Source organism: Anomalospiza imberbis, chromosome 2, assembly GCF_031753505.1.
Source record: "Anomalospiza imberbis isolate Cuckoo-Finch-1a 21T00152 chromosome 2, ASM3175350v1, whole genome shotgun sequence".
Classification (NCBI taxonomy): domain Eukaryota; kingdom Metazoa; phylum Chordata; class Aves; order Passeriformes; family Viduidae; genus Anomalospiza; species Anomalospiza imberbis.
Window position 1 is genome coordinate 60,519,999 of NC_089682.1, and position 24,368 is coordinate 60,544,366.

Below are 24,368 nucleotides of genomic sequence, written 5' to 3' on the forward strand. Positions count from 1 at the left end.
GTTTTCAAAAGCTGCACGAGATGGTAGGGCCTCTCTTTTTTTGTGATCAACGTGCAAAAAAACGCATGTAGAGTCTGTAACAGCTAGAAAGGCTGGAGATAAAGATATCCCTAACAACACGTGGGAAGGGTTAGAAAGGCCCTCCTGGGTGATGAGGAGAAGCCGCTCACTGTTGAAGACACCAGGTTTATTGAAGGTATACAATAATGTACCAACATGACAGCTGTATCAAACCAAACACCATTTGGAGCGCTACACCTTCTGCTCCTGGCTGGCAGGGATCCTCCAGAACCTCCTCCTCTTAGGATCAGTATGATCAGTACACTTTCTTCCCTTCTCCAGCTGAGATTTATTTATAGCCTACTTACAACCATTTGTTCTTGAGCCAGCACCATCCATTAGTGGAACTAGTGGCTCCTCCTCCTTATTGCTCATGGCTTTCTGGAGCACGATGGCATCCCCTTGGCCTCCCCCAGCGCAGTGGGAGCCTGTGGTGCCATGGTCGCTTGTCCTCTGCACCGGGGGCCCCCACACCTGCGCCCAACCCACTGCCTGCTCCCCAGACGGGCACCCTCCTGCGGGAAGGCTCCGGGAAGAACCATGCGTGGTGCTGAACTGGCTGCTGCACGGACAAATGTGGGACCGCAGCTCTGGCACAGTGCAGCACCCGCCCCACTCCCGGGACGCCACAGCAGCTCCCCGGTGCTCTGACCCTGCACCGCCCGCCGTAGCGCTCTGTGCCCACAACACCCCCGCCACTTCTGGGGCCCCGCAACACGCACCCCAGCGCTGTGACCCCCGGCAGCCCCGTCCCACATCCCGGCTCCCCGCAGCTCCCGGCTCCCCGCGGTCCCGCGCGGCCCCGACCCCGCAGCGCGCGCAGGCGCGGGACGCGAGCGCGCGCACCGCCGCCCCCCGCCGTCCCCGTCCCCCCGCGCCCCGCGGAGGCCGCGCACGCGCATGCGCGCCGCCGCCCTCCCGCGGCGGGACCCCCCTGCACGGCGCGGGCCCGGCGCGGCGGAGGGGGCGTGGCTTCCGAGGGCGTGTCCCGCGGGGGCGTGTCCCGCGCGCGGGGGGCGGGGCGCGGCGCGGCGCGCCCTGTCCATGGTGCGGGCGGCGGCGCGGGTGTCCCCGCGGCGGGAGCGCGGCGGGAGCGCGGGGCTGTATGGACGTGATGTCCCCGCAACAGGAGCACCTCGGCCCGGGCCGCTCGTCCTCGGTGAGCGGCGAGAGCAGGGGCTTCGCCGCCGCCGACAGCAAGAAGGTGAGGCCGCCCCCGGAGACCACACGGGAAAGCGCCCCCCGGTCCTCGTCCGCGTCCCGGAGCTTCCCGCGGCGGGCACCGCCGGTCAGCGCGGTCCCACCGCGCGCTCCTCCACGCCATCTGCCTGGGTCCTGCATGCCGCCGTCGGAACCGGGGTCGGGGGAGCCGCTGGCGGAGCCGGGGCTGTCGGCGGGAAGGGTTCGTGCACGGGCTCCCCGGGGAGCTGGGAGTGCGGCGGTGCCCGGTGTGGCCGAGGGGCTTCTGACGGGTGGATAACCCGGGGACCTCAGGGCGGCGGCTGCACGCATGTCCCGGGAGCACAAGGAGGCTGCTGCCTGGATGTCCGGGGTAGGTACGGAGCGCCGCTGCACAGCTGTCCCGGGCAGCTCGGGAAGGCTTTGCTGGGTGCTGTTCGGTGCAGTCACAGAGCTTTGCTGCATGGATTTCCCGGTGATCTGGTGCGGAGGGTGCTGCAGCGTGGATGTGCTGGACCGACAAGGGGGTTTGCTACATGTGTGCATTTCGTGGGGAAACCTAAAGCGCGTTTTGCTGGATGGATTTCTAGATGTTTTCCTCGGTGGGTATCAGAGAGAGCTGGGGAAAGGTTTGCAGAGCGGTTATCCAGGGGATCGAACAGGGATCTGCTGCATGAGTGCCTGGAAAGAGCGAGGGAACGGTTCGTTAGAGATGAGGGTGTTTGTTGGCTGCTCTCGCACGTGCTTTGTACAAGAGAAATACAAGAAGCTCCCTGAAGAAGAATCTTGTGCAAAGTGTATACAATTGATAGCAGAAGAACCTCATCCCATCTTCCAAACTGGTTGTAAAATCTGTTTGATGTCTCAAATTGCTTTTCAGCATCTGACACAATCAAGTGCAAAATGCTCTCTTCTGCATACAGCGAAGCACTTGTTTCTGCCTTTTACTTAGCTGTAACAAGCAAGCTGTGATAACCAGATCCTTCCTGCTGTATAAAACAGGAATTCTTTTTTTCTCTCGGGTTTAGCAAGTGCTGAAGTGTTTTTCTATCCAAAGTAGAGCTGGTACCTTGCTGCCTTGCAGACTTTGCTTCACAATGACATTTAAATCTATTCACTGCCTTGTCTTTAGAGGTGCACTTCACACGGCTGCCAAATAGACTGGCAGGATTAGAATGACTGGCCAGTTTTCAGTGTCCCTTAGTAAATCTGTCCACCTGGTGACAATTTAGGATGGTAGTAAAGTCTGAGCTTGTGTCCAATCCTGTGGCTAAACAGTCTCTGGGATTTTTCCTGGCTGTGGCACAGCAGTGCTGATGTGTCTCTTTGGGCTGGGAGGTGATGCTGTGTGTTTCCATGGGTTGTGTCCATGTGTGCTGTGTCTCATCAAGCCACATAGTGCTCCAGCCTGACTGCAGCCCTGGGGACCTCTTCTAATGGCAGCTGCTGTCAATGGTGGAATGGTTGCCTGGGGAGAGTTTTGCTGAGATTTCTACTACACTTTGCTGCATTTAATACCTGATTGGTTTCTGAACTGGGCATGTGATACACCTACACAAGTGATGGAGTACCTTCTGCCCAGCTGGGCAAAATGATGGAGTAGATACTCTCCCTTTCCAAGTGCTGTGATCTAATTTCAGATGGCTACGTGTGCAGCTTTGATTTTTATCAAGCATTTATTTCATTTTTGCTGAAGACTGAATACCATGTATCTTCCAACCTGGCAGAGCCCTGATGCTAGGCACCCACCTGAAATGAGAAGTTATGTTCAAATACTGCAAGGATGAACATTTTTATTGTGCAAGTTCCACTTCATTATTCAGCATTCTGAGGACAAATACTAATGGTAGCACTTGTGTTTCCTATTCCTGCTCCAAAGAGCCCACAGTCAAAGGAATGCAGACCTTGTTTTTGCCAACGCTGACAAGAGAGCAGGGATATTACTTTTTACGGATCTTGGCAGCCCTTTTGGAATTCCTCAGCGTGGAGGCACATGCAGCGGGGGTACAGATGGAGATCCTCCTGTGGAGAAGCAGCTTGAGACCCTGGCTGGGCCCTGCAGCATATGGCAGCTTTGTACACCATGCATAGCCAACACAGGCAGCCACCAACGTCCAGCCAGCAGCTCAGCTGCTTGTCCACAGTTGTGGTGCTTCCTTGAGACTGCTAGCATGTCACCTCTTTATGTCTCTCTGGGGAAGAAGATTCCCACCTTTATCCATGTACAGGAAAGGAGTATTCCAAATTTTGCCTGAAGCTGGATCTCAGTGACAGTTCAAATATTTCTTTTACTGTTTCTGTCCTTCGGACTCTATATACTCTATACCTCTGTGTTGTCTTCCACTCAGCGCCAAAGCATCATTTTTTCACAATACAGAAAGTAGCTTTTGGTAACAGGGAGCTTACCTTGTTTGTATTGGTTGCATACAGTGAAATGGAAGAATGTGTTGGCAAGAAATCAGTTTTGATACTGGTGACACAGCATGTCACATTAAACAATTTAATTGCAAATATGTATTTAACATCAACTGTTTTGCTTTCTGGCAAAAGCTACCCCTAAATATGTGATGCTAGGCGACCACTGAACCTTTCTCCCTTTTTATTATCATGACTATGTTTTCTCAAATTAGCTGAGATTTGCTGCATTGTTCTGTGGTTTTCTGAACTCCTACTTCATCTTCCAGTTGGCTGTCAAAACGAAGCTGAAGGGTCACGTGCTTGATCACACCGCAGAACCAGAATAGGGACAGAAAATGTCTAGGGCTTTTTCATGTATTTTATGTGACCATTTAAACTAATATCCTGGAAACGTTTCTGTGCCTATTCTTGGCATGCAAAATAATTTGTGCTGCTAACCTACCTCACAGTCTGTGGGAGGTTCTCTCTGTTAAGTGCTTACAATGCTCTGCTAAAAGGTGACATTGAAGTGCAATGTTTTAGTTCATGCTTTTGGAAGATTCTGGGCTAGTTTCCCTCCTTTACTGGACGTACTGGAGTCACTATGTGTGATTGACCTACGGAGAAGTTTTGTATTGACTGTTTAGCTTAGAAACCAATACCAGTAAATTGATGCAACTCTCAAGTAGATTGCAGTAGCATGAGTAAAAGTGATTATACTGATAGAGCTTATTTCTACACATTTGTCAAAACAAACTATGCAGCAGAGATGTCTTTTATGCCAGTGCAACTGTGTCAGCAGTAGCAGCTGGGTCATTTAGCCATATTTATAAGTTCCTGGTGTTTCACTTCTCTCTTCTCAGAGGGGCTAGATTTCAACAAACCCTGAAGTTTTTATGCAAAACAATATCTGGTAGCACAAAGAATCAGTCCTAGGATTTTTGCTGCTTCCTTGAAGATTTCAAGTAACTGCTTAAAATGTTTTGGAGGTTCAGCAGTTTTTAATATTTACACCTACAAAGTGTGCAAAAAATTAACTATTTTGAATACTAATTAAAGTAGCATTTATGGTTTGAGACTTGAAATCTGGCAATTCTGTCACCATAAATATGTGTTTCTTTGTGATTCTGATCACAAGTGCAGCAACAGTTTACTGCCAGGGAAAAGGGAGTTACAGTGTTCCTCAACAGTGTATTAAATGGATAAATTCAAGCAAATTAATGGCATTGGAAGAGTAATCAAACATAATCTTCATCCCTTGTTTTACTCTGAAAAGATGAATCAATTGTGTATTTACCATTATATTTTATGATACCTTGATCTCATGCCAATATATGTATGTTTTTTAAGATAAATCTTCTTAATCAGAGATTTCTTCTTCCTGCAAGACTGTCCTGTTTACTATGGTCCTGGCTGAGGATCTGGTGGGTTGTTTCTAGAATCACACCTGGTAGTGCTGGAACTTTCAGACCCATAAGAATATTTCTGGCACTATTTAGTGGAGTGAGAAACAATTCCTATCATCCTGCAGACTTATCCTGTAGCTATTTTGTCTCTGATGAGGACTGAAAAAGCCCCTGCTTTAATGAAATCACTCACAAAGTGAGTCATTAGGTTAAAATCACCTTGGTGGGCTGTGCTGTCTTGTGGTAACTTCCTGTTGTGATGTGCCTCCTGGTGCTGATTTAATTACGAACTAGTGTTAGCAATCCTTCATTTCTCTGTCCATGAGAAAAACTGAAAATTATGCAGAAAACAATGTGTTCTAGTTCTTGATTCTCCTGTTCGTGGGATTTTTGTTTGCCCCTCCTGGTGGCAGTAGGAAAGAGAGGGGCACAATAGGTCATGTGGATGCAATACTCAAGAATCACAAATAACAAATTATTGCCTCTTTTCTTAATGTTGCTTGAAGTATGGATATGGAATGGGGGGAATCTCCTCTCTCTGTCATCTGTAAACTGCTCTTGAGAAAGTCTTTATGTGCAGAAACTGGGGCAGAATTTTATCCATGTGTTAACCTCCATGCTTTGAGGCAAGCTTGAAAGGAAACTTTGGGCTTTAACAAGACCACCAAAGAGAGTCACTGGTCTGAGCAGTGCCCTGACTCACTGTAGGACCCACAAGCAACATACTCAATGTTTCTCTCCTCTATGATGTGTTTACTAATCTTTCTCATCTTCATCTTGTGATGTAGATGAGTGGAATCTTTTGAAGACATCCCTAGCAGTGCTTCCAAAGATTTGTATCCTTCGGGACGTACGGTGAAACATGTTTTGCTCTTATCTTCTTTTATCCGTTTTTCTTTCTGCTCTGAGATGGCTTTCAGTCTTTGCTGTGCTCTCCAGCAACTGCTGTTCCATGATGATGTGCTTTTGGTTCCACTGTGTTGATAGCTCTTTTCTCTTGTGCCCCTGCAATTGTTTTCTCTGCAATTATCCATCCAAAAATGGCTTTCTTTCTAGGAAGGTCCTTGTAAGTAAAAGTATTCTGCCAGCATAAACAAAAGCACATAGTTTTGTCACCTGCTCTGCCTTTATGGTAAATGGTCTCTCTGTGGGATCTACATCTCTTCTGCTTGAGCCAGCAGTTCACATGCAATCATCTTCTCACCCTGTTTATGAGGGCTCAATAATGTTATAGGTCAGCATAGGTCCATTTCTTGCTTTAACAAAGTGTAAGAATTCTTGTTATTTTTGGTAATTTTTGACAACTTTAGTCTGTAAGTCTATAAATACTGCATTATAGTATGTAGGAAAATATAATCTATTGCCTCTCATAAGTGGCCAGTGACACAGGGGCAAGAGTGATGCCCAGTTTCCTGCAAAATTAAATGCTATATGCTGAGGGTTGTTGTGATTTTTCTGATTTTCAGGCATTTAGCTGAACTTTGCCTCATAGTTTCTGGTAAGGATTTGTTGTCTGTGCTTTGGTTCATATGTAGCTAAACCAGGAGTGTGTGCCACAGATATATTTTGTTGCTCAGACAACAAGAGCAGAGTTTGCATGGGTGAAATCCCTTGCAGTTATTAACTTAAATACATTTAGAGAGTAGGATTAGTTACAATCAGACTTCCTTTCATTAGAAAAATAAAGCAGTGAAAGGGAGAGCTTAGCCACTTGAAAGCAATCCTCAGCTGGAGGCATTGGCACATCTGAGGGTTGTCCCTGTCATCCAGTTAAATGACCCAGGCAGATGTCCCAGCCTTGACCCATTTCTGGAGTGAGCCTGTAAATCAGGAGCCTGAAATCCTTCGGTGTCTGGGGAGGCTTTAACAAGGTTATCTGCACATTGCTGAGGAGGCATTTCTGCTGTGTTTACCTGTCACTCAGGAACTAAGTAAAATTTTCAACTGTTTTGTGTGTCTGTTCTTAAACAGACCTCAAGTAACACTTTCTCATCCTGAGCTCAAACTACTGCAAGAAGACAGTTTTTCCCTGTGTTACTGAGCATACACATTTTTCTGTTCCCTGTCCTTTGCTCAAATAGCAAGGAGAGGATTGATGATGATTAACTCTATTTTCTTGGTCACCTTACTTTTCTTTTACAGTCAGTGGAGAAAAACTTATTCAGACAAGATGAGCCGTGCCCTAAATTGTCCTTTTCTCTCTGTCAGCTATAAAAGGAGCACAGGGCAGACAGCTCAGGTGTGTGAGTCAGAGGCTGGGGAGTGGAATCTTCCTGCATGTGTCTGACCATGGCATGGCTCAGGTAGCACAGCCTGGCAGTGTGGGCAGTGTGCTCCCAGGGAATCACTGCACACAGTCCCTGTCTTAGCCTGCCTGCTCTGACCAGTAGCTGCAGCAGGGTAGCCACTTGGTGCGTAGATTTTAACTTCTCTAGACACTTGAAAATATTATAAACACACTATATGTATTACCTAAGTTACTTGTCATCACAAAATAAATTGTAAGTACCATTAATTTTTTTTTCATACATTTTTTTATTTAATTCACACTCTGCCATTCTCTTTAGAAGCGTGATATAGTAAAGTGATACACGTAAAGTACAGGAACACTTCCAGGTTTTTTTGACCTTACCACGTGTTACATTTTCCACAGTGAAAATCAATATTGTAACTTGGCAATATATTAATTTATATAAATTTCATATAGTACCATCATCCACTTCAACTGTGAGGCAAAATTAGTTGAATGCTGGCATCCAGGAATAGATTTTTCCTCCGGCTGATGACTTGGGAGATACTTGTGCAAGTTTTACTGTAATCCATAGGGGTTCTGGTTCCTGAGGAGTGACAGCATATTTTCAGTGATGTTGTGCAAGCTTTCTGTCCTCAGCATGGTGGGCTGGTCTGCTCATAAACCGCCTACCATCACAGTTTACAAAACAGTGTGTCAGATTGTAGGTCTGATCGATATCTGGTGTAAATTCATTTTTTTCCAGTCTACAGGCCTATGACTTCTTTATACCAGATGAGAAACTGGCCAAATACTACCACCAGTCCAACAACTGAAAATGCAAAACATTTTTGTTTCTGTTAAAAAGTCAAGACAACCACAACCAGAAATGCAGAAAGTATGAAGTTAAACCTGAATCGGACGGGAAGGGACAGCAACTCAAGCTTTTGGATGTGAGGAAGACAGAAATAGGTCTAGTTTGTCCTGACTGATACAAGATTATCATCTTTGCATCTGGCACACTGTAAACATTCATTAAAGATACTGATTTTATGATACATTTCACATGGGTCTGAGTCAGCCAGCAAGTATGAGAATTTCTGTCTGTATTGACCTTTCTAATATTTACATGAAAAAATGGGAGGTGATGATGTGGGACACATGTTGAGAAATGCTTCTCTGTGTCCCATGCTTAGATAATTGGTCAGTTCATCTCCTTTTCCTCACAAACATCTGCTCTCACAACAGCTGTTGAGGATATGTCTCCTCTTCTCCACATTGCCATCCTTGCACATAATAAAAACAATAAAAATGAGGATAGCAGGCAACTGGATCCAACTCAATGAAAAGTGAATTTATCCTCTCCCTTCTCAAAGTTAATCAATTCAAGTTGTCATGATGGTCACTTATTTTCTCTTCCCAAACTCTGTACATAGAAAAATAAAAATAAAACACCCCTTTCTGCCTGTAATCTGTGTCTCTGTGTAATGTGTTTATTTGCATACAGCTGACCTGACTCACTTGAGTGCTGTGAAAATTTTCCTTTTCTCATCAGTGATCTTTTTATGTTTCGAGGCTGTATTTTTTTCTGTTAAAATCTGCTTAGTAGCTGTGCTAAGAGTTTGCCCAGAGAGGCTGTGGAATCCCATCCTTGGAGGTAACACAGACCTGCACTGGAGGTGGCCCAGAGTGGCCTGCTTGAATGGGTCTTGCTGCCAGCAGGTTCAGAGAGGCTGGGTCACAGACCTGCTGGGATCCTCTCCCACTGGGATTATCTCTGCCAGCTGGTTGAGCTCTTACTAAACTCGCTGTTGTCTAGACTTTACTTTGGTCTTCAGACATTTGAGTCAAGACTAGAATCTCGCTGGCACAGGTGCTATTCAACACTGCTAACCCAAGCATGAAAAAAAATTCTGTAATTGCCATAGATTTTAAAATACTGCAGGTTTTTTTCCCCAGTGGCTTTCTTTACAGACCTGAAGATCTCTTTGAAAACGTAACCAAACTTCCACTGCATTTGCAGGAGCTGAGATGCTCCAGTTTTTACCCCCCCCCAAAAACAACCTGCCCAGTAATGTGTAAATTGCAGTAAATTTCCCAGTGGGAGTTGATGCTTTATATAAACTCCTGAAATCTGCCTGTTGTGTGACATATGTGGCTGGTCTTCTGTAGTATGTCACACTGCATTGTTACACAGATCTCTTTTTGTCTTTGTATTTACAGGTATGCTACTTTTAAAACCTCTAACAGCTTTTCAGATTTGCTAGCAATAAGACAAACAGATTTAAATCACTAGAACAATTTATCTTATTTATTTATTTTAAAAAAACCTATTAAAAATGGGCATCTCTTTTATTAGTAGTCTTTTATTGTTCTGTTATAGTCCAATTGGAGACAGCTAAATGTTCCCAGACTTAATTTATCAGTCTTGAGAAGGTTATTTTTTGATAAAATAGAGAGGAGGGGATAATTTTTAAAGGCAAATTGAAATTACACAGTTGAATTTATAACAATTGCTGCACAATAGCTGTAGCTGAGTGACAAAACAAACAAGCATGCTCTACATCAATAAAGAGAGAACCAAAAAAATGACACAATAACAGATGGACTGCAGTGAGTAAAATAAATGCACTTGTCACAAGCGAGTAAAATACGCAGAGTTCACATTCTCCGAGGGGAGCACACTGTGCACCTGCCCAAACAGAATGTGTGCCACATCCAGCACACACATTGGCAGGAGAGTCAGTTGTTCCGACTGTCCTGACATATTTGTCCTGGTAGCCAGTGGTTATTTTTGGTATGAAGGAAGAGAGTCATGCTTTGTGATTAGCTGAGAACAGGGATTTCATGACTGTCAGAGGTTCACCTGTTTGTGGGCTCTCAGTGGTGGCCAGGGCGGTGTAAGGTACCACCCCATCACTGGATATTTTCCTGTCAGGGTCTCAGGAGGAGTTTGACCCTTGTTCTTTTGTTCACCAGTTTATTCTGAAAAGTATTTGAGCTAAATAAGGTAACAGTCACCCTTCTGGTGGAGGGTCAGTGACAGGAGAGGTCATGCACCTTGGCAGCAGGCTGCACAACCAGTTCAAGTCAGCCCTCCAGGGTTAGGGCCAGGACTACTCAGTCCTGCTTCTGGCTGCAGGAGGGAGACTGAATGCATTGTGGTGAATACATTTGCATTCAGGAAAATGTGTATTTTTGTCTCCTGTGGGTGCTTTTGAAAATTTCTACCTCTGGGGAAAACAGTGGTATTTATTTGCTCAGTATTTTTATTGTAGTGTTCAACTTCACTGACTGGAAATCCATGCTCTCTTGTTAGCTACTGACATTTTCATCTCTTCCTTCTGCTTTCTTTTTTTATTTTCCCAGCAGTGTTCTCTGTCTTTGAGTGTCTCCTTTTCCTTATTCTCTTGCTAGTTCTATTTTATTTTTCTCATACATAATCAGCAATGAAAAAATGTCATTGTTGACTACTGAGGTGCAAGATATGCACCAGATTGAGTAGTAAAGTAAGAAAATGCTCTCTAAAGATTTGTTAAAAAAGGGTAGCCTAATATAATGGGTAAGGTCAGGCGGGTAGAATCCAAACCTTAATTTATGGTAGATGTCAGATCTGACACAGAAATATATGAAGCATTTGAAATTTACACCACCACCTGGATATTTGATAAATTTAAAGTACAATAAATTACTAAGGGACAAAAAAAGTGGGTGAGGACCAGCTCTAGGTGTTTATTTCATGTGTACAGGGTACCTCAAGTATCTGTGTATAGATATTAATTTTCAGCTTTTCTTTTCACTGGCTTTCTGGTAATGCTCCTGCTTTTCTTACCATATTTCCCCCCTCCAGAGGGAATTTCCCTGTGATATATTCCCCCTCCAGGGTTGCTGAGGGCAATGACTTAACCTTTTTCCCATGGCCTGTAATTGGAGTCTGGCTGTGGCCAGTCTGTATGCGTGCAGTTACTGTTCCGAATCTCACCTGTGATTTCATTTTGTTTCTTTTTCCAATCAGAAGATGAAGAGTTTGGCCCAAAGACGCCAGTCTGCACCATCTTTGATCTTTGTCAAAGCACTCAGCAGATCTAGATCGGCCTCAAGGTGAGTCAGTGACTTTTGCTGGCTGTACTGTTTTGCAGTTTCTCAGCCCAAAACTTGAAATGTTTTTGAACTATTGTCTGCACCATTGTTCAATATAATTCAGGCTCCTCGGTAACTGCACAGCTATAAAGGCTGCTGAAAGATGTGACAGAACCAGCCCAGGCACCTGGTGGTCTCCTAGAGGGGGTTTCCCCAGTGCTGCCGCACTGAGCTGTTTATACCTGGCTGGGTGGGCAGGGCTGCTCTGCAATTTGTAAGCGGGCATGCGACATTTGGGCTGCTCAGCTGTGAACAGTTTGTGACTGGCTGTGATTGCCTCCTGTGGAGATGGCATGGGCAGAAGAAGATGAATGCTTGCTGCCTTGAACACTTCCACAGTGTTGGGCGTAACTCAGGATTGTTCACTGTAGAAATGCACAATTTAATTTAAGCTTCTTCTGTCCTTGCCTGCTGCATGGCACAGGCTGTCCAGGGCTCTGGAAGCACCTGCTGATTCAGGACAATGCTGTGGGCCAGGATCTGGTGATCACAGCCTTCCCCTGTCCAGTATTAGCACTTGTGGGGCTGAGTTTGTGGGTGTTAAGCATTCAGCCTTTTTTGTCCTTGTCTTCTGCCAGAATTGGCCATCCCCCCTCCCTCATTCTCTCTCTCCCTCCTCCAACGTAAAGCTGCCATAGAAATGGAAGTTTCTGTGGAGCTAGTCCCCTGTCCAGCCCCAGCCCTGACCTGCCACTTGAACCACTCTGCATACGTAACTTTTTTCTCCCTGCACTACAGTTCATTAGACTTTAAACTTACAAAACGTGTTTATCGAGAAGTGAGCCATCTGGTCGGCTGTTAATGCTTCCAGCTGTGTATTGCTCTTTATGAAGAAATGTTACTGAGGGAAATAAAAGTATGGCTTTGTAAGGAATATTTTTTCCTACTCTGTGGTGCGTTAAGTAATCAGTACGAGAGCTTTGGAAAGTTTTTTGTCTTTGATCTAATTAATACTTAGTTTAACATCATGCAGATTTCCACAGTATTTCAGAAACCTGTGAAAGTATTCTGTGAAAAAATCAGAGTTGCAAAACAGGAAAGTCAAATTTCATTTACCTGCTGTTATTCAGACAATATTTTTCTTCAATTATGTTTTTTAAATTTACTTTACTGCCTGCATAAGTATCAGAAATCAGAAATAGTTGGAGAGACACTGAGTGTAATACACACTAGATTTTCACCTAAGATTTTTATGCTTTCTTAAGTGTCTTGCTTGTGTAGCCCCAGTCAGAATTATTTCCAAATCTAGTGTGTGAAGGATTCTTTTGTAAGGCCAGTTGGCAGAAACTGTGTGGTGGAGAGACCAAAGAGGGGAATGCATTTCCTTGTTCTGCAGTGTGCAATGCTTATCCTCCACAATGCCTCAGTCATGTCTGTCCTCTGCCTGTGGCATGCAACAGTTTAGCTGCTTTCTGTTTTCAGCTGAAGTCTGTGGCCTTTGTGAGAGGTATTGGGTGAAGTCTGAGGACTCTGAAGTCAGAGCAGGCGATTTTGTAGCTTCAGAGTCTTTCAGTTTAGAGTGGGACACTTTGGATGGTGTTTATTATTGTTCGCAAGAGCAGCAATTCTCACCTGTGCCTGACTTCCTTGTTTGGCTGTGCAAAGCACATTCCTCTTCATCTCCAAACTGATGGATAAGTTTGATCTTTCCACTCGGTTTGTTGTGTAAACGCTTAACACTGGTGAAGTGCTTTCTCTGAAGGAGAGCTGAAGAGCAACAAAATGACTTCTCACGTTTTCTAATCTCCTCCAAATGTTTTACCTCAGACCGGTCTCCACTCTTGGTTCTTATAGACACAGCCAGTCTGCGAAGTCTATAATTCTTCTCTGGCAGTGAACCTTAATACTGCAACTCCATAACACTTACTTGTTAATGGTTGATTAATGATTTGTAGATAATAAAGCTCCTATCTGAAGTTAACAAACATCTGTGAGGGATTTATTTGAATACTCTCACCTCAGCAGCTGGCTCACCTCAATATTTGTTGAAATTAATGAACAAGTGCAAAGTTTAAAAGGGCAGGAAATACTTAGAAGCCGAGTCAGTTTGTATTTTTATACCACTTTATATGTCAGGTGTCCCTGGTTTATATACAGAGCACTTTCATAAAATGTAGTGGCACTTTGGACAGACTTACTCTGGGGCATTTTAAAGTTTATTAATGCTATTTATTCAAAGAAACCATTGTGACATTTAGCATTCAGAGGAGTAAGGTTTTTGATGGTAGTGTTATCGTAGCTGTGATGACACAAGGATGTGAGCAAGACAAGAGGATCTGGCTGGAAAAACCAGTACTTGTTTGTGACATTGTCCTCTTATCCAGTCCTAAAAGAGAAGCAAGTCTGAAAGTCTTGTGTGCTTAAAAGCTTGTCATCTTTTTCTCCAGCTGCATCATTGGGTTTAATGAACATTCAGCTTTCATTGCAAATCTTGCCCTGCCTTGTCAATCATACAGAAGAAGTCACATGATATTTGGCCTGTAGAAGAATTTTGGGATGGCTGTATGGCATGGGGGTGCACAGAAGGGAAAGCTTGCTGTAATCCATGCCTCATTTGACTTGTACCTGCTGGCAGAAGAGAAACATAGTAAATAGTACAGATATTATAGTGGAATTTGGGTCCTTACATCCAAGAGACGAAGATATGCAGACCCCCCTTGCCATGCTGTTCTTGTTTCTCTTCCTTTTTTTCCCTGTACAGCTTCTTTTTCTTCACTAAATTGTGATGAATAGCCATGTAAAGACTCTTCACATCATCAGATGTACTCTTCGGAAGCACTTTGAGCAAGGTTATTGTAGAAATACATTGGAAAAGTAAGCTTTTGGTATTTTTCTTGGCTCATATTCAGGTGCAGAAAAAATAAATTTGATTGTTAACTCCATTAATGTGTATTAAATCAGCAAAGGATTTGGGTTAGTTATATTTGTCTGCGGACTTGTTCCACAGTTGTAATCTTCCTCTTACTTTTTCTTGGTGTCTTTCAGTGAAACTTGCACAACTTAATGATACAGTTCAGTGCAATAAGAATTACATGCTTGAAACAGAAATGTCTGAGGCCTGGATTTAAAGCATGGGGAATTGTCATCTCAAATAATTGATACAGAATAATAAAGACTTGTTTCAAGTAAAATTTTCAGCTTTTTTTCTGCTGTCTCTCAAAACAGTTTTCACACGTGACAAAACACAAGTTTTTGCTCTGCATTGGTGGTCTTCTGCTTGCATCTCTAATATTTCACAAGGACAGCCAAACTTTGTGCTGCAGCTGCCAGCAGCTTCCCCTTTTCTATTGCATACCTCAACAGATCTTTGAAAGTGATATTTTTACATGCTGAAACCAAGTAATATAATTTCACAATTTCTGAGTTTGGAAGACTATTTCTAGATCTGTGTCTCTACACATTAAAGGTGTTAAAATACTGAAAATGTAACAAATCTTTTTTACAGTATGAAGAGTGTTTATGATATTATTTTGGTGTAAGCTGGAACCACAGGCTGTTTGAAAAAAAAATCCCAAAGGATATTTTTTAGAAAGTTTTATTAATAAATCCCTAAAGAACCTGAAAAAGAAGTTCCTAAAATGTTACCTCTACTCAGTTTTGTTATGTGGCTTTTATGGTTGGAGAAGTGGAAGGCAAAAACTGAAGATTCGACAAGTTTCCAAGGTGTTTCCTCCCCTTGTTTACATAGAAGTAATGTTATGCCATTCGCAGAGAGGCTGTTCTTCCTTCTTCCAGTGCACAGTAAGTGATTCTGGCATGTCATCTTCTAGGGGTCTTGTGCCAAAGGCTAAATATCCCAGATAACGAAGATCATATGTGTAATCTAGTAATACATTCCACTTGGCGCGAGTCAAATACAGACTGTTCCCAGAGTCTTGGACATTGTGTTTCCAGGGTTTTAGTCGGAAGAAATGTGGATGATCCAAGCTATGGGACTAGAAGAAGACAAAAATAGAGACTTTTAATAAATGTAAATTGCCAGAAGGCCTTAACTGTCTCTTTTTCACAGGGAAGGTGACTAGTTGGTGCTTCAGGCAAAACTGATGGCAGGGACCAAGGGGATGAAAGTTCATTGCAAGTAGCCAGCTTGTTATATAGATATTTCAGCTGCAATAATCTTGCTCGTTCTTCAGTCATTTCCATGCTGGCGAATAATTTTGCCTTGCAGTGTAATCTCTGTGAGGCGAGTTTGGCTGGTGAGGCAGTGGAGAGGGAGGTTGGGGCCCCGGGCCACGCACCACGGCCATTTTTACCTGCTGGCGCAGGATGAGGCCCTGATGCAGAAGCTCTCCTGCCCGCTCTCCTGTCTGCCCATGCGGAGGTGGGCGCTGCTCTTGCACAGCCCTCAGGCACCATGGCAGCGTTTGCTGGAGCGTGGGCTGTGGATGGGACCTCACTGGCAGAGGCCGCCCATGCCAGGCAGAGGAGCGGCGCCCTGGGCCACGGCCGCCGTGGCCTGGCTGGCCGATGGTGCCGCTGCTGGCAGGGACACAGCTTGGGGTCAGCCCTGGGGTGGCATGGGGCAGGCGGTGCCTCACCAGGGAGTTTGCAGGGCTCTGAGGGGCAAAGGCCATGCTGTGTGTGCCTGCCAGTTTCCAGGTGTGCCTTCCACATGTGGCCAGTGGGAATTTGCCTCTGGAGCAGCTGCACGCCGCCAGCGGGGAGAGCTGGGCTCGGAAGCAGAGCGGGAGTTGGCATGGACAGGTACGATCCCAGCTGGCTCCAGCTAGTCATGGAAAAGGAGGGAAAATCCTATTTCTAGAGACTCAGTCACCAAAGCAAATGAAGGTGCCTTTGCTTCTGGATCTAATTCTTAGATTTCATTCAGCCTCGAAATCAGGATTTTTTCTGAGATTTTTTTATTTCATGAAAAGTTTTGATGTTTTAACATTTTGTGCTTAATCAGAATAGGCAGTAATCTCTGTATGAGAACTACCCTGGATTTCTCCCCTCAATATGTCATGTTTCCCTATGTAAGGTAAACATATGTGAATTTGTAGAAAAATAGTAATTTTTTAAAAATAGCTATTTTGTATTTAATGCTTTTCCTTTTAATGGAATTATAATTAAAACGACTTGTGGTGATATTCTACAAGTTGTCAGTTTCTAGTATATCCAATTCATGCTTGGTTAAAGCTAATTGTAACACTGGAGTATTGCTTCCTTAAACCATGTGTTTGAACACAAAAGTTACTTTTACATAATAATAGCTGAGGATAAAATTTTATTAGCTGTTAACAAGGTGAACTTTCTGAGGCCTCAGATGGCCTTTTAACTCACAGACTGGCAATCCTGCCCCTCTGCTGTGTTTTTTCTGTTTTGTTTTGTGTGAGTGTATGTGTGCATATGTTTGTTTTTGATAAAACCCCTCAGTTCTTCATTTACGACCTACAAATTGGCTTTTAGCAATGTTTGTACATCTGGAGATCGAAATGAGCTGCAGCTTTCAGAGATATGCTGCTTTTTTATTAAAAGGAAAGGATGAGAGGTAAGAAGAAGGAAGGCTTGGAAGCAGGATTTTGGAGGGATAGGAGTTTAAATAAGGGATTAAATTTACAATAAATGACTAATAGTTTAACACCAGTGCCTTAAGCCAATTCCCTTTTGGAGAGAGTTGTGGCAGTGTGAAGACAGTGAGGGGCAGTGCTCATCGGAATGAGTGCAGGGCTCTGCTTCTCCAGATGTCTCAGTGTCCACTTGTGCTTTTGGCTGCAGCCCATTTAAAGGACTTTTTGGATTAGGCCTTGAGGTCTGGCAGAACGCAGCTGTTGTCCAGCTATTGTGTATCGCTGATTTTAGACAATAAAATCTCTGCCAAGTGACAGTCTGGCCAAGCAGTTTGGGCAACTGCATACCTGAGGAAATCACAGACCAACTTGCTCAGTCTGCTTTGTGATCATTTATCTTGTGTAAACAAGCAGAAATGTTCTAATGATGTGCAGGCTGATGTGCAGCCTCTGGTGGTCCCACCTCAGAGAGGGGCCAGTGTTAAATACCCATTGGACTCTCCATGGCATTGCTTCTCCTGGTCCAGGTGCACCCTTGTGGTGCACAAAGCTGCTGGTGAGGGGTTTTAATCATACTGTGGGAGTAACAGTCTGTATTTAGGTATTTTCTGTGCCCCCTCTTTAGTGTTTGAGTACTGGGGGCTAGATCAAATAAAGGATAATAAGCCTCAGGGCCAAGACTCTAAAACCTTGACAGAAAGACAGCATCTCAGAGGCTTCCTGACCTCTCAAGTGCCTCTGTTGTTTAGACACTGTCCTGCTGACCAGACAGCTTACCAAACACCTGGAGTTTTGCTTTTGCACATCCCAGTACAGCATAACTGCTGGCAGCACTGAACAGGTAATTATCTTCAAAAGGCATAGAGATGTGGGCGATCCTCTAACAGCTTTTTTCCCCACCTCAGATCACTAGTGGAGTAGGAACCTCTGACTAATCTGCCTGAGTAGCTCTGTGAAAAAGTTGTTGAATAAATAGGTGGGCAGTGAGTTATGGGAGAGCTAACAGGTGCCTGTGGCTCCATGCACGTTCATAAGGAATCTGGGTCACTAAACTTGCCATAGCTGGCAGCAGCAGGCATATTAAATAACCTCTTCACTGTAATAGGATGATTCCTGTGCTGTAGTACAAGTATCAAAATATAATTCAAAGCCCTGGAGGCAAAGCAAAGCCAGATTTGTTCCTGTTACAACTGGACAGGTGAAGTGACAGTTCTGTCTCCCATGCTGGCATCCATATTGGTCATCACTCTTAGAGAAGTGGTTCTTACAAACTGCAGCCAATACAGGGGCTGAGCAGATCCTCCCTTCATGTCTGTGGTGGGGCTTTGTGGAGTTCACCCCACTGTGTCCCACAGTTCGTAGACTCACAGGATGGCTTGTGTTGGAAGAGACCTTGAAGATCATCTATGTCTAAGCTCCCTGCCATGGACAGGAACACCTTCCACTAGAGCAGGTTGCTCAAGGGCCCCATCCAGCCTGGCCTCGAACACTGCCAGGGATTGGGTATCTGCAGCTTCCCTGGACAACCTGTGCCAGTGCCTAACCACAATCACAGTATAGAATTCTTCCTAAGATCTAATCTAAACCTACCTATCTGAATAGCTTCTTCAATAATGGGACAATCAGAGCCTAAAGGGGAAGGGCTATTGGGCAGTGAAACTCTTGAGAGCAATGATTGAGTGGGGTGACTGACAGGCAGTAAACCCAGGCAGTCAACTAGAAAATGCCATTTCCCTGTTGGAAGGACATGGTCACACAGGTGCCTTACTCTGGCCAATCTGCAGCCTGAGACATAGACCTGGGGATGTTAGGGTCAGCAGAAACATGTAGGCTCACTGATAGCCATTCATGATGGTCCAGAAGGGATTTCTAAAGATGTCCACACCAGTCTTTTTACCTCATGTGCACATCAGCTTTAAATTACCTGTTTCTGTAGAGATCTGCAGAATGTCCTAGCTATTTTTGGTAACCCAGAATTCCTGGCTGTTACATGACCTGTGCTGAACTCTAGTAATACACTTTACAAGAAGATATATGAAAACACCTTTTGAATAAAAGGTCAGTTTCATCTATGAGGTAAGTCAAAGTCAATGGAGTTGAGCCAGGCTTTTAAATATTCCAGTTGTGATTAAGTGGGATTAGTTCTCCTAATTGCAATTACTGCTTCTCAAAAAAGTTAAGGTAGGACAAAAACTGTATCTCTTCAGCCAACTAAAATAATACTGGGTCTCCTAGTGGGACTGAGATCCCAGAGGGCTCCTCTGTATGCCTCTTTAGAACAAGTAAGAAACTTGGTTGGTAGTAGCAAAGGTAGCCTGTGCATCCAGGCTTCTTGTAGACCATGAGAAGCTCCAAAAACCCAGACATCCATGGTGCAGACTGTAGAACTGGGGTGTTAGGTTTTGGGCTTTTATTTCCTCTCAGTTCATCATCCTACTATTTTTCTTTTTTTTTTTTTCTTTATTATCACTTTTCCCCCCAAAGGTCACTTTTTTGGTGTTTTGGTGTTTTTTTTTTTTTTGGTTGGTTTTGTTTGTTTGTTTGTTTTTGTTTGATCAATAAAATCTCTGGATCTCTGTTTGTGTAGACACTGCCTGTAATGGCATTTCCCTGGTGCAACTGCAAAGAGAGAGTAACTCAAGGTGGTGCTGCTATGTCAGTCAGTAAAAGAGAGTGGGAACTCCAGTGGGGAACAGAAGATTGATTCTTCCAAAGGCCAAAAAGCTTTTATTGACTTCTGCATGTGAATGTGTCCTCTCCCAAATGTCTCTCCTGCTCAGGGGGCCATAGACTAAAACCCCTTGAACTTGTTGACTGACTGGAGAACACCCACACTGCAAGAGCTTTTCAATAGGATTTACATCACTTGTCCTAAATTGTTTTCTGGTGGAAATAGGCAAAATATTATCAAAAAGTGTGGTGCTAATTTATACCAATAGAAAATTTTGCCCTTGTGTTAAATTTTCAGAGTCAACACCTTGCAGCTGTTTATTAAAATAAAACAAAAAGCCTTGGAAGCAAACCAAACCACAAGCATGTTTCCTGTCTCCAGCCTCCACGCTGTAGTGCATGCTTGCTCTGCAGAGAATAGTGTCCTTTTGGCTATGTAAAAATTACTTAAGTGCAGCTTTGTTTACAGTTAAGCTGCCAAGCTTCCATCCTGAAAAGTGTGAGGATTTTGTTTTAATGATGCATTTTACCCTACAGCTATGTGATATTTTACTGCCAGTCTACAGAAAAGTAGTTTGTTATGTACCTCAGCACCTGAAACATTTAGTGCAAACCACCTTATTCTCTATAGTAATTTTTATTGTTTCATAAGGGTTTGACATTATGCAGAGGTGATACTAGACAATTTTAGAATCCTATTATAATTTAAGTTGGAATATTTTTCTCACTATATATTGCATTAAAATGTCCACACTGTGTTTTAGAAGCAGAGGAGTGGTATCCAATTTCATAAATAGAAGTTTTAACCTTGATTTCTGCCCTAAAATGTAAATTTGTGTATTTATCTGAGTAAAACTTGCTCCCAATCTCAATTGATATACGTCTTCCTTCCAATGTCCAGGGTTGTGCTTGCCCTGCTGGTGCTGGAGAGTGGGTTAGAGCACATTTTGGTGGGAAGGCTTTGTGACCCTGCTGGGACTCACTGCTTGATCTTGGGTATAATTTTCTGAGGTCCAGCTGCTTGCCTGTGTAGAATGAGGACAGCCCTGTGCTGGAGGTTGTGAACTGAGGCTGATACATGCTCCAGGTCAGAGGACTCCCTATGAGATCCAGAGGCACAGTCCATAAGGGAAAATGCAGGGGTGAGGTGACTGCCCCATATTGTTCAAATACATTACTTTCTTCAAATACATTACTTGTAAAAAAAGAAGTTACAACCAGTAAAGAGCACTTGTAAAGTAGGATCAGGCATTGTGAAACTTAGCAACTAATGTTCTTTGAAAAACAAAGCAGATCTCACTTGTTTCATGGTACAAAAGCTACCATACCCGCAATGGTAATGGCCTAGGGAACTTTAAAGGAGTGCTGCAGAAAATAGACTTACTATTTCTGGAATGCTGCACTGTTTTCACAAAGTGCTGCTTCAACTGCATAAGTTTTACCAAAGATAACAGCATGCAAACATGCCCAGCATCCTCAGAACGAAGCTCCCTTGGCATAGCAGGGATCAATTGACAGCAGATTTTCAGAAATGGGTTGGCAGCCCATGTGATTAAGAGAGTTTCATGCTTGTTTATTAAAGTCCCTTCTATAAATAGTCTGCGTAAGTTTACAACTGCCTACTAGCTTTGTGCTGGCCCACATCTTACCTACCACCTTCCTGGGAAACACTCCTACCCTCCAAGCTCATATTTTTTGTGCTTTTGCCCTCCAAGTCTAATTATTATTTATTACAATAAAGTGCTGTACAAATGTAGATGAAGCGCATAATCAGGATCACAAAGATTTGAAGTGGGCAGATCTGAGCACGTGGGTGACTCACTGAGGGCACAGGTTGTGGTTCGGAGGCAATGACAGAAAGGAGCAGTTAGCACCTTTAAAAATGCAGAGGATTTTATATCTCTATCTCTATATATACCTATAGCTATATATATCTGCCTAAGTAGGGCTCTGAGCTGCAGATTGCTCCGTGTGGGTGAGCCTTGTCTGTGTTACCTTGTTCATAGCAATGGGAGCTGTCAGTGCTCGTCCCTGAGGCCAGCAGGGCTTTGCGTGGTTGTGCTGAACAGGCAGTGGAGATGGAGCAGGCTGGACTGAGCAAGTCATGGGAATGGGCATGGTTGTTGGCATCCCTGTTTTTAGCTACTTTCTCCATCTATAGATTGTTTGTGCCAAGCCAGAACTGTCAGAAGGACATCTCCAGGTAGATAGTGTTATTGAGGAGTACCATGTTGTATCTCCCTGTTTCTTCCCTTTTCCATCTACAGCTGGGAATGATCAAGAACTTGATCAAGAACTTCCCATCTACAGATCAATGATCAAGAACATTTGAGGTAATGATCAAGAACTTACACAGGGCTTTGCTTGTTCCTCAACTGTTTTTCAGAGACAAAGCCCCTTGCTGACAGATTTTGGAGGTAGGTCTGCGAATGGGTGTAGTGCAGTTGTAGCCTCCTTTCTCTTCACGGCTGTTCTTGCCTGAGGAGTGATTCTTCAAGCCATATGCTTTAATAAGCTGCCAGCATGATAGAAACTAAATTAATCAGGAGCATGAACAGGACTATCTCCATTGTCTTGTGTTCAGGCCTGAGCATAGGCAGTTGTTTTCCGTGTACAAGAAAAGCTCTTTTTTCATTTAGTTTTTCACTCGTCTCCTTTAGCGTACAGAATGCAATGATCCATTTTCTGTGATTATTTTGGCAAAATCTGGGATGATTTTGTCAAGTTGGCTATAATACAGTTCAAGTCACATCAAGATTACCGTTTATTATGAAATTCAATGTGTGTTGAAGTCCTGAAACCTTAACATTGCCGTTTGTTGCAACATTGCCCTTTGGTGCACTATAAGGAGTGCTGCAAAGTGAATCAGTACTCACTTCTGAGTTACAGATTTGGTTGGGTTTTTTGTTCCACCTTATCTCACCTTATTTGGTGAGCTCTTGCACACCAAATTGGAACTATTTGCTTTTGGTTCCTTAAAGAACTGTTCTCTCTACCTTAGTAGGTTAATTATCTTGAATGCAAAACACCCTCTAGCCACAGGTTGAGTAACATGTCTGAGTGTTAACTGATTTCCAGCAGTTAACCATCTTGGCTTCCATGCTCAGGTTAGCGGGTCCTGCATCATTAGCAAAAAAAACAAGGAAACCATCTATTAAGCTCCTATTGAAGTTCCTTCTCACAGGACTCTTTAGGAGCTTAAGGGTTAGAGTAGGAGGCACAGAAAAAAAATACAAGTACTGTTACCTGATTCCTAATATAAGCTCTATTAATAAAGTGGAGGAACTTACCTTCTAGATCTTGCTTGCTTTTGGGGGAATCTCTACTGGTCACAAATGACATGTTTTCCCTGACTGATAATCCATTTTGGCAAAATTCCATAATGTGGGCTGAACTGTAGGCATTTCTCAGGGTGCAGATAGCTGCTGTTTTCACTAGCCTTGAAAGGATGTGGGTAGCTCCTGCTTCTCTCAGTGGGCTGCTCTAGCCCAAATGTCTGATTCAGTGATGGTAAAGTAAATACTTTACTGAGAGACACTGAAGTTGAAAGTTCATTGGCTTTATGAAGGATAAATTGCTTATTCTTTAGAGCCATGCAAAACTGGCCTTTGAGTTATACAGAGTAAGTCTGATGTCTCTGAACACTCTGAGGAAGGTTGGCAGGTGCTCTGCTTGGTGGCCTCTCTAGCCTGTAGCCAAAACAAGGTTACCTTTATGCTGCAAGCTGCAAGCTCTATGCCTGTAGGCAGATCCTCTTCACTGTCTGCCTAAATGACTTGGACACAGGACTTGAAGGTACACTTACATCAGTTTGCTGATGACACCAAACTGGGAGGAGCTGTTGCCTCCTGGAAGGCAGAGAGGCTCTGCAGAGAGATGTAGGCAAATTAGAGACATGGGCAATCACCAACTGCATGAAGTTTTATGTGGGCAAGCACTGGATTCTACACCTGGGATGGGGCAACCTTGGGTAATGGGACTGACTGGGGAGTGAGAGGCTGTAAAGCAGCCCGGGGGAAAGGGATCTGGGAGTCCTGGTCAGTGAGAAATTTAATATGTGTCAGCAGTGCCCTGGCAGCCAGGAGGGCCAAGCATGGGCATCCTGGGGTGCATCAAAAGCAGCATGGGTAGCAGGTCGAGGAAGGGCATTCTCCCCCTCTACTCCACTCTGGTGAGACCCCACCTGGAGTTTTGTGTCCAGTTCTGGTGTCCCCAGCACAGAAAGAGCATGAACCTACTGGAGCCAGGAGAGGAAAGCCATGAAGATTTCTAGAAGGATGGAACTCCTCTCCTAAGAGGAAAGGCTGATAGAATTGGAACTGTTCAGCCTGGACAAGAGCTCTGTGGAGACCTTAGAGCAGCCTTCCAGTACCTAAAGGTGGCCTGTAAGATAGGTTTCCTTGAGGGGTGTTAAGATACCCCATGCCTGGAAAGATTCAATGTCAGTTTGGTCAGGGCTCTGAGCAACCTGATGTAGAGGAAGCTGTCCCTGCTCTTTCAGGGGTGTTGGACTAGATGACCTTTAAATGTCCCTTCCAACCCAGGCTATTCTGTTACTCTGTGATTGAATGATTCTCATGGGTCCCTTCCACCTCTGGATATTCTGTGTTTCTGTGATTGATTGTATGAAAACTATAAAGAAGCTCTGGTCCTTACTTGAGCTTCAGCACCAGTGGAGGGATGCAGGATTTATACTTGCAGTACATATTTGTGAAATGAGTGTAGGCCAAGTTGCTCACTGTAAGAGGAATTTGGAAAGATATTACATATGTGTTAGAC

The 24,368-nt window shown here is 44.1% G+C and overlaps 1 protein-coding gene and 1 long non-coding RNA gene across 4 annotated transcripts in view; one reads left to right on the top strand and one right to left on the bottom strand.

Moving 5' to 3' along the window:
• The first annotated feature begins 1,064 nt into the window (after positions 1-1,064).
• ARHGAP20 (Rho GTPase activating protein 20) overlaps positions 1,065-24,368 on the top strand; it is a 56,601-nt gene continuing 33,297 nt past the window's right edge. The window contains exons 1-2 of one of the 3 annotated variants that reach the window (XM_068181355.1): positions 1,065-1,264; positions 11,288-11,373. In XM_068181355.1, the coding sequence (XP_068037456.1) occupies positions 1,166-1,264; positions 11,288-11,373 (185 nt within the window). In that variant the 5' untranslated portion in view covers positions 1,065-1,165. Of the gene's footprint in view, positions 1,265-11,287; positions 11,374-15,661; positions 15,734-15,942; positions 16,117-24,368 lie in introns of those variants that run through there. The other 2 variants (XM_068181356.1, XM_068181354.1) reach the window with 2 other exon arrangements.
• Positions 6,511-12,758, bottom strand: LOC137469032 (uncharacterized). The gene is made up of 2 exons (XR_010996315.1): positions 11,255-12,758; positions 6,511-7,879 (listed from the first exon to the last, which is right to left on the bottom strand). It is a non-coding gene; the product is annotated as an uncharacterized lncRNA (long non-coding RNA).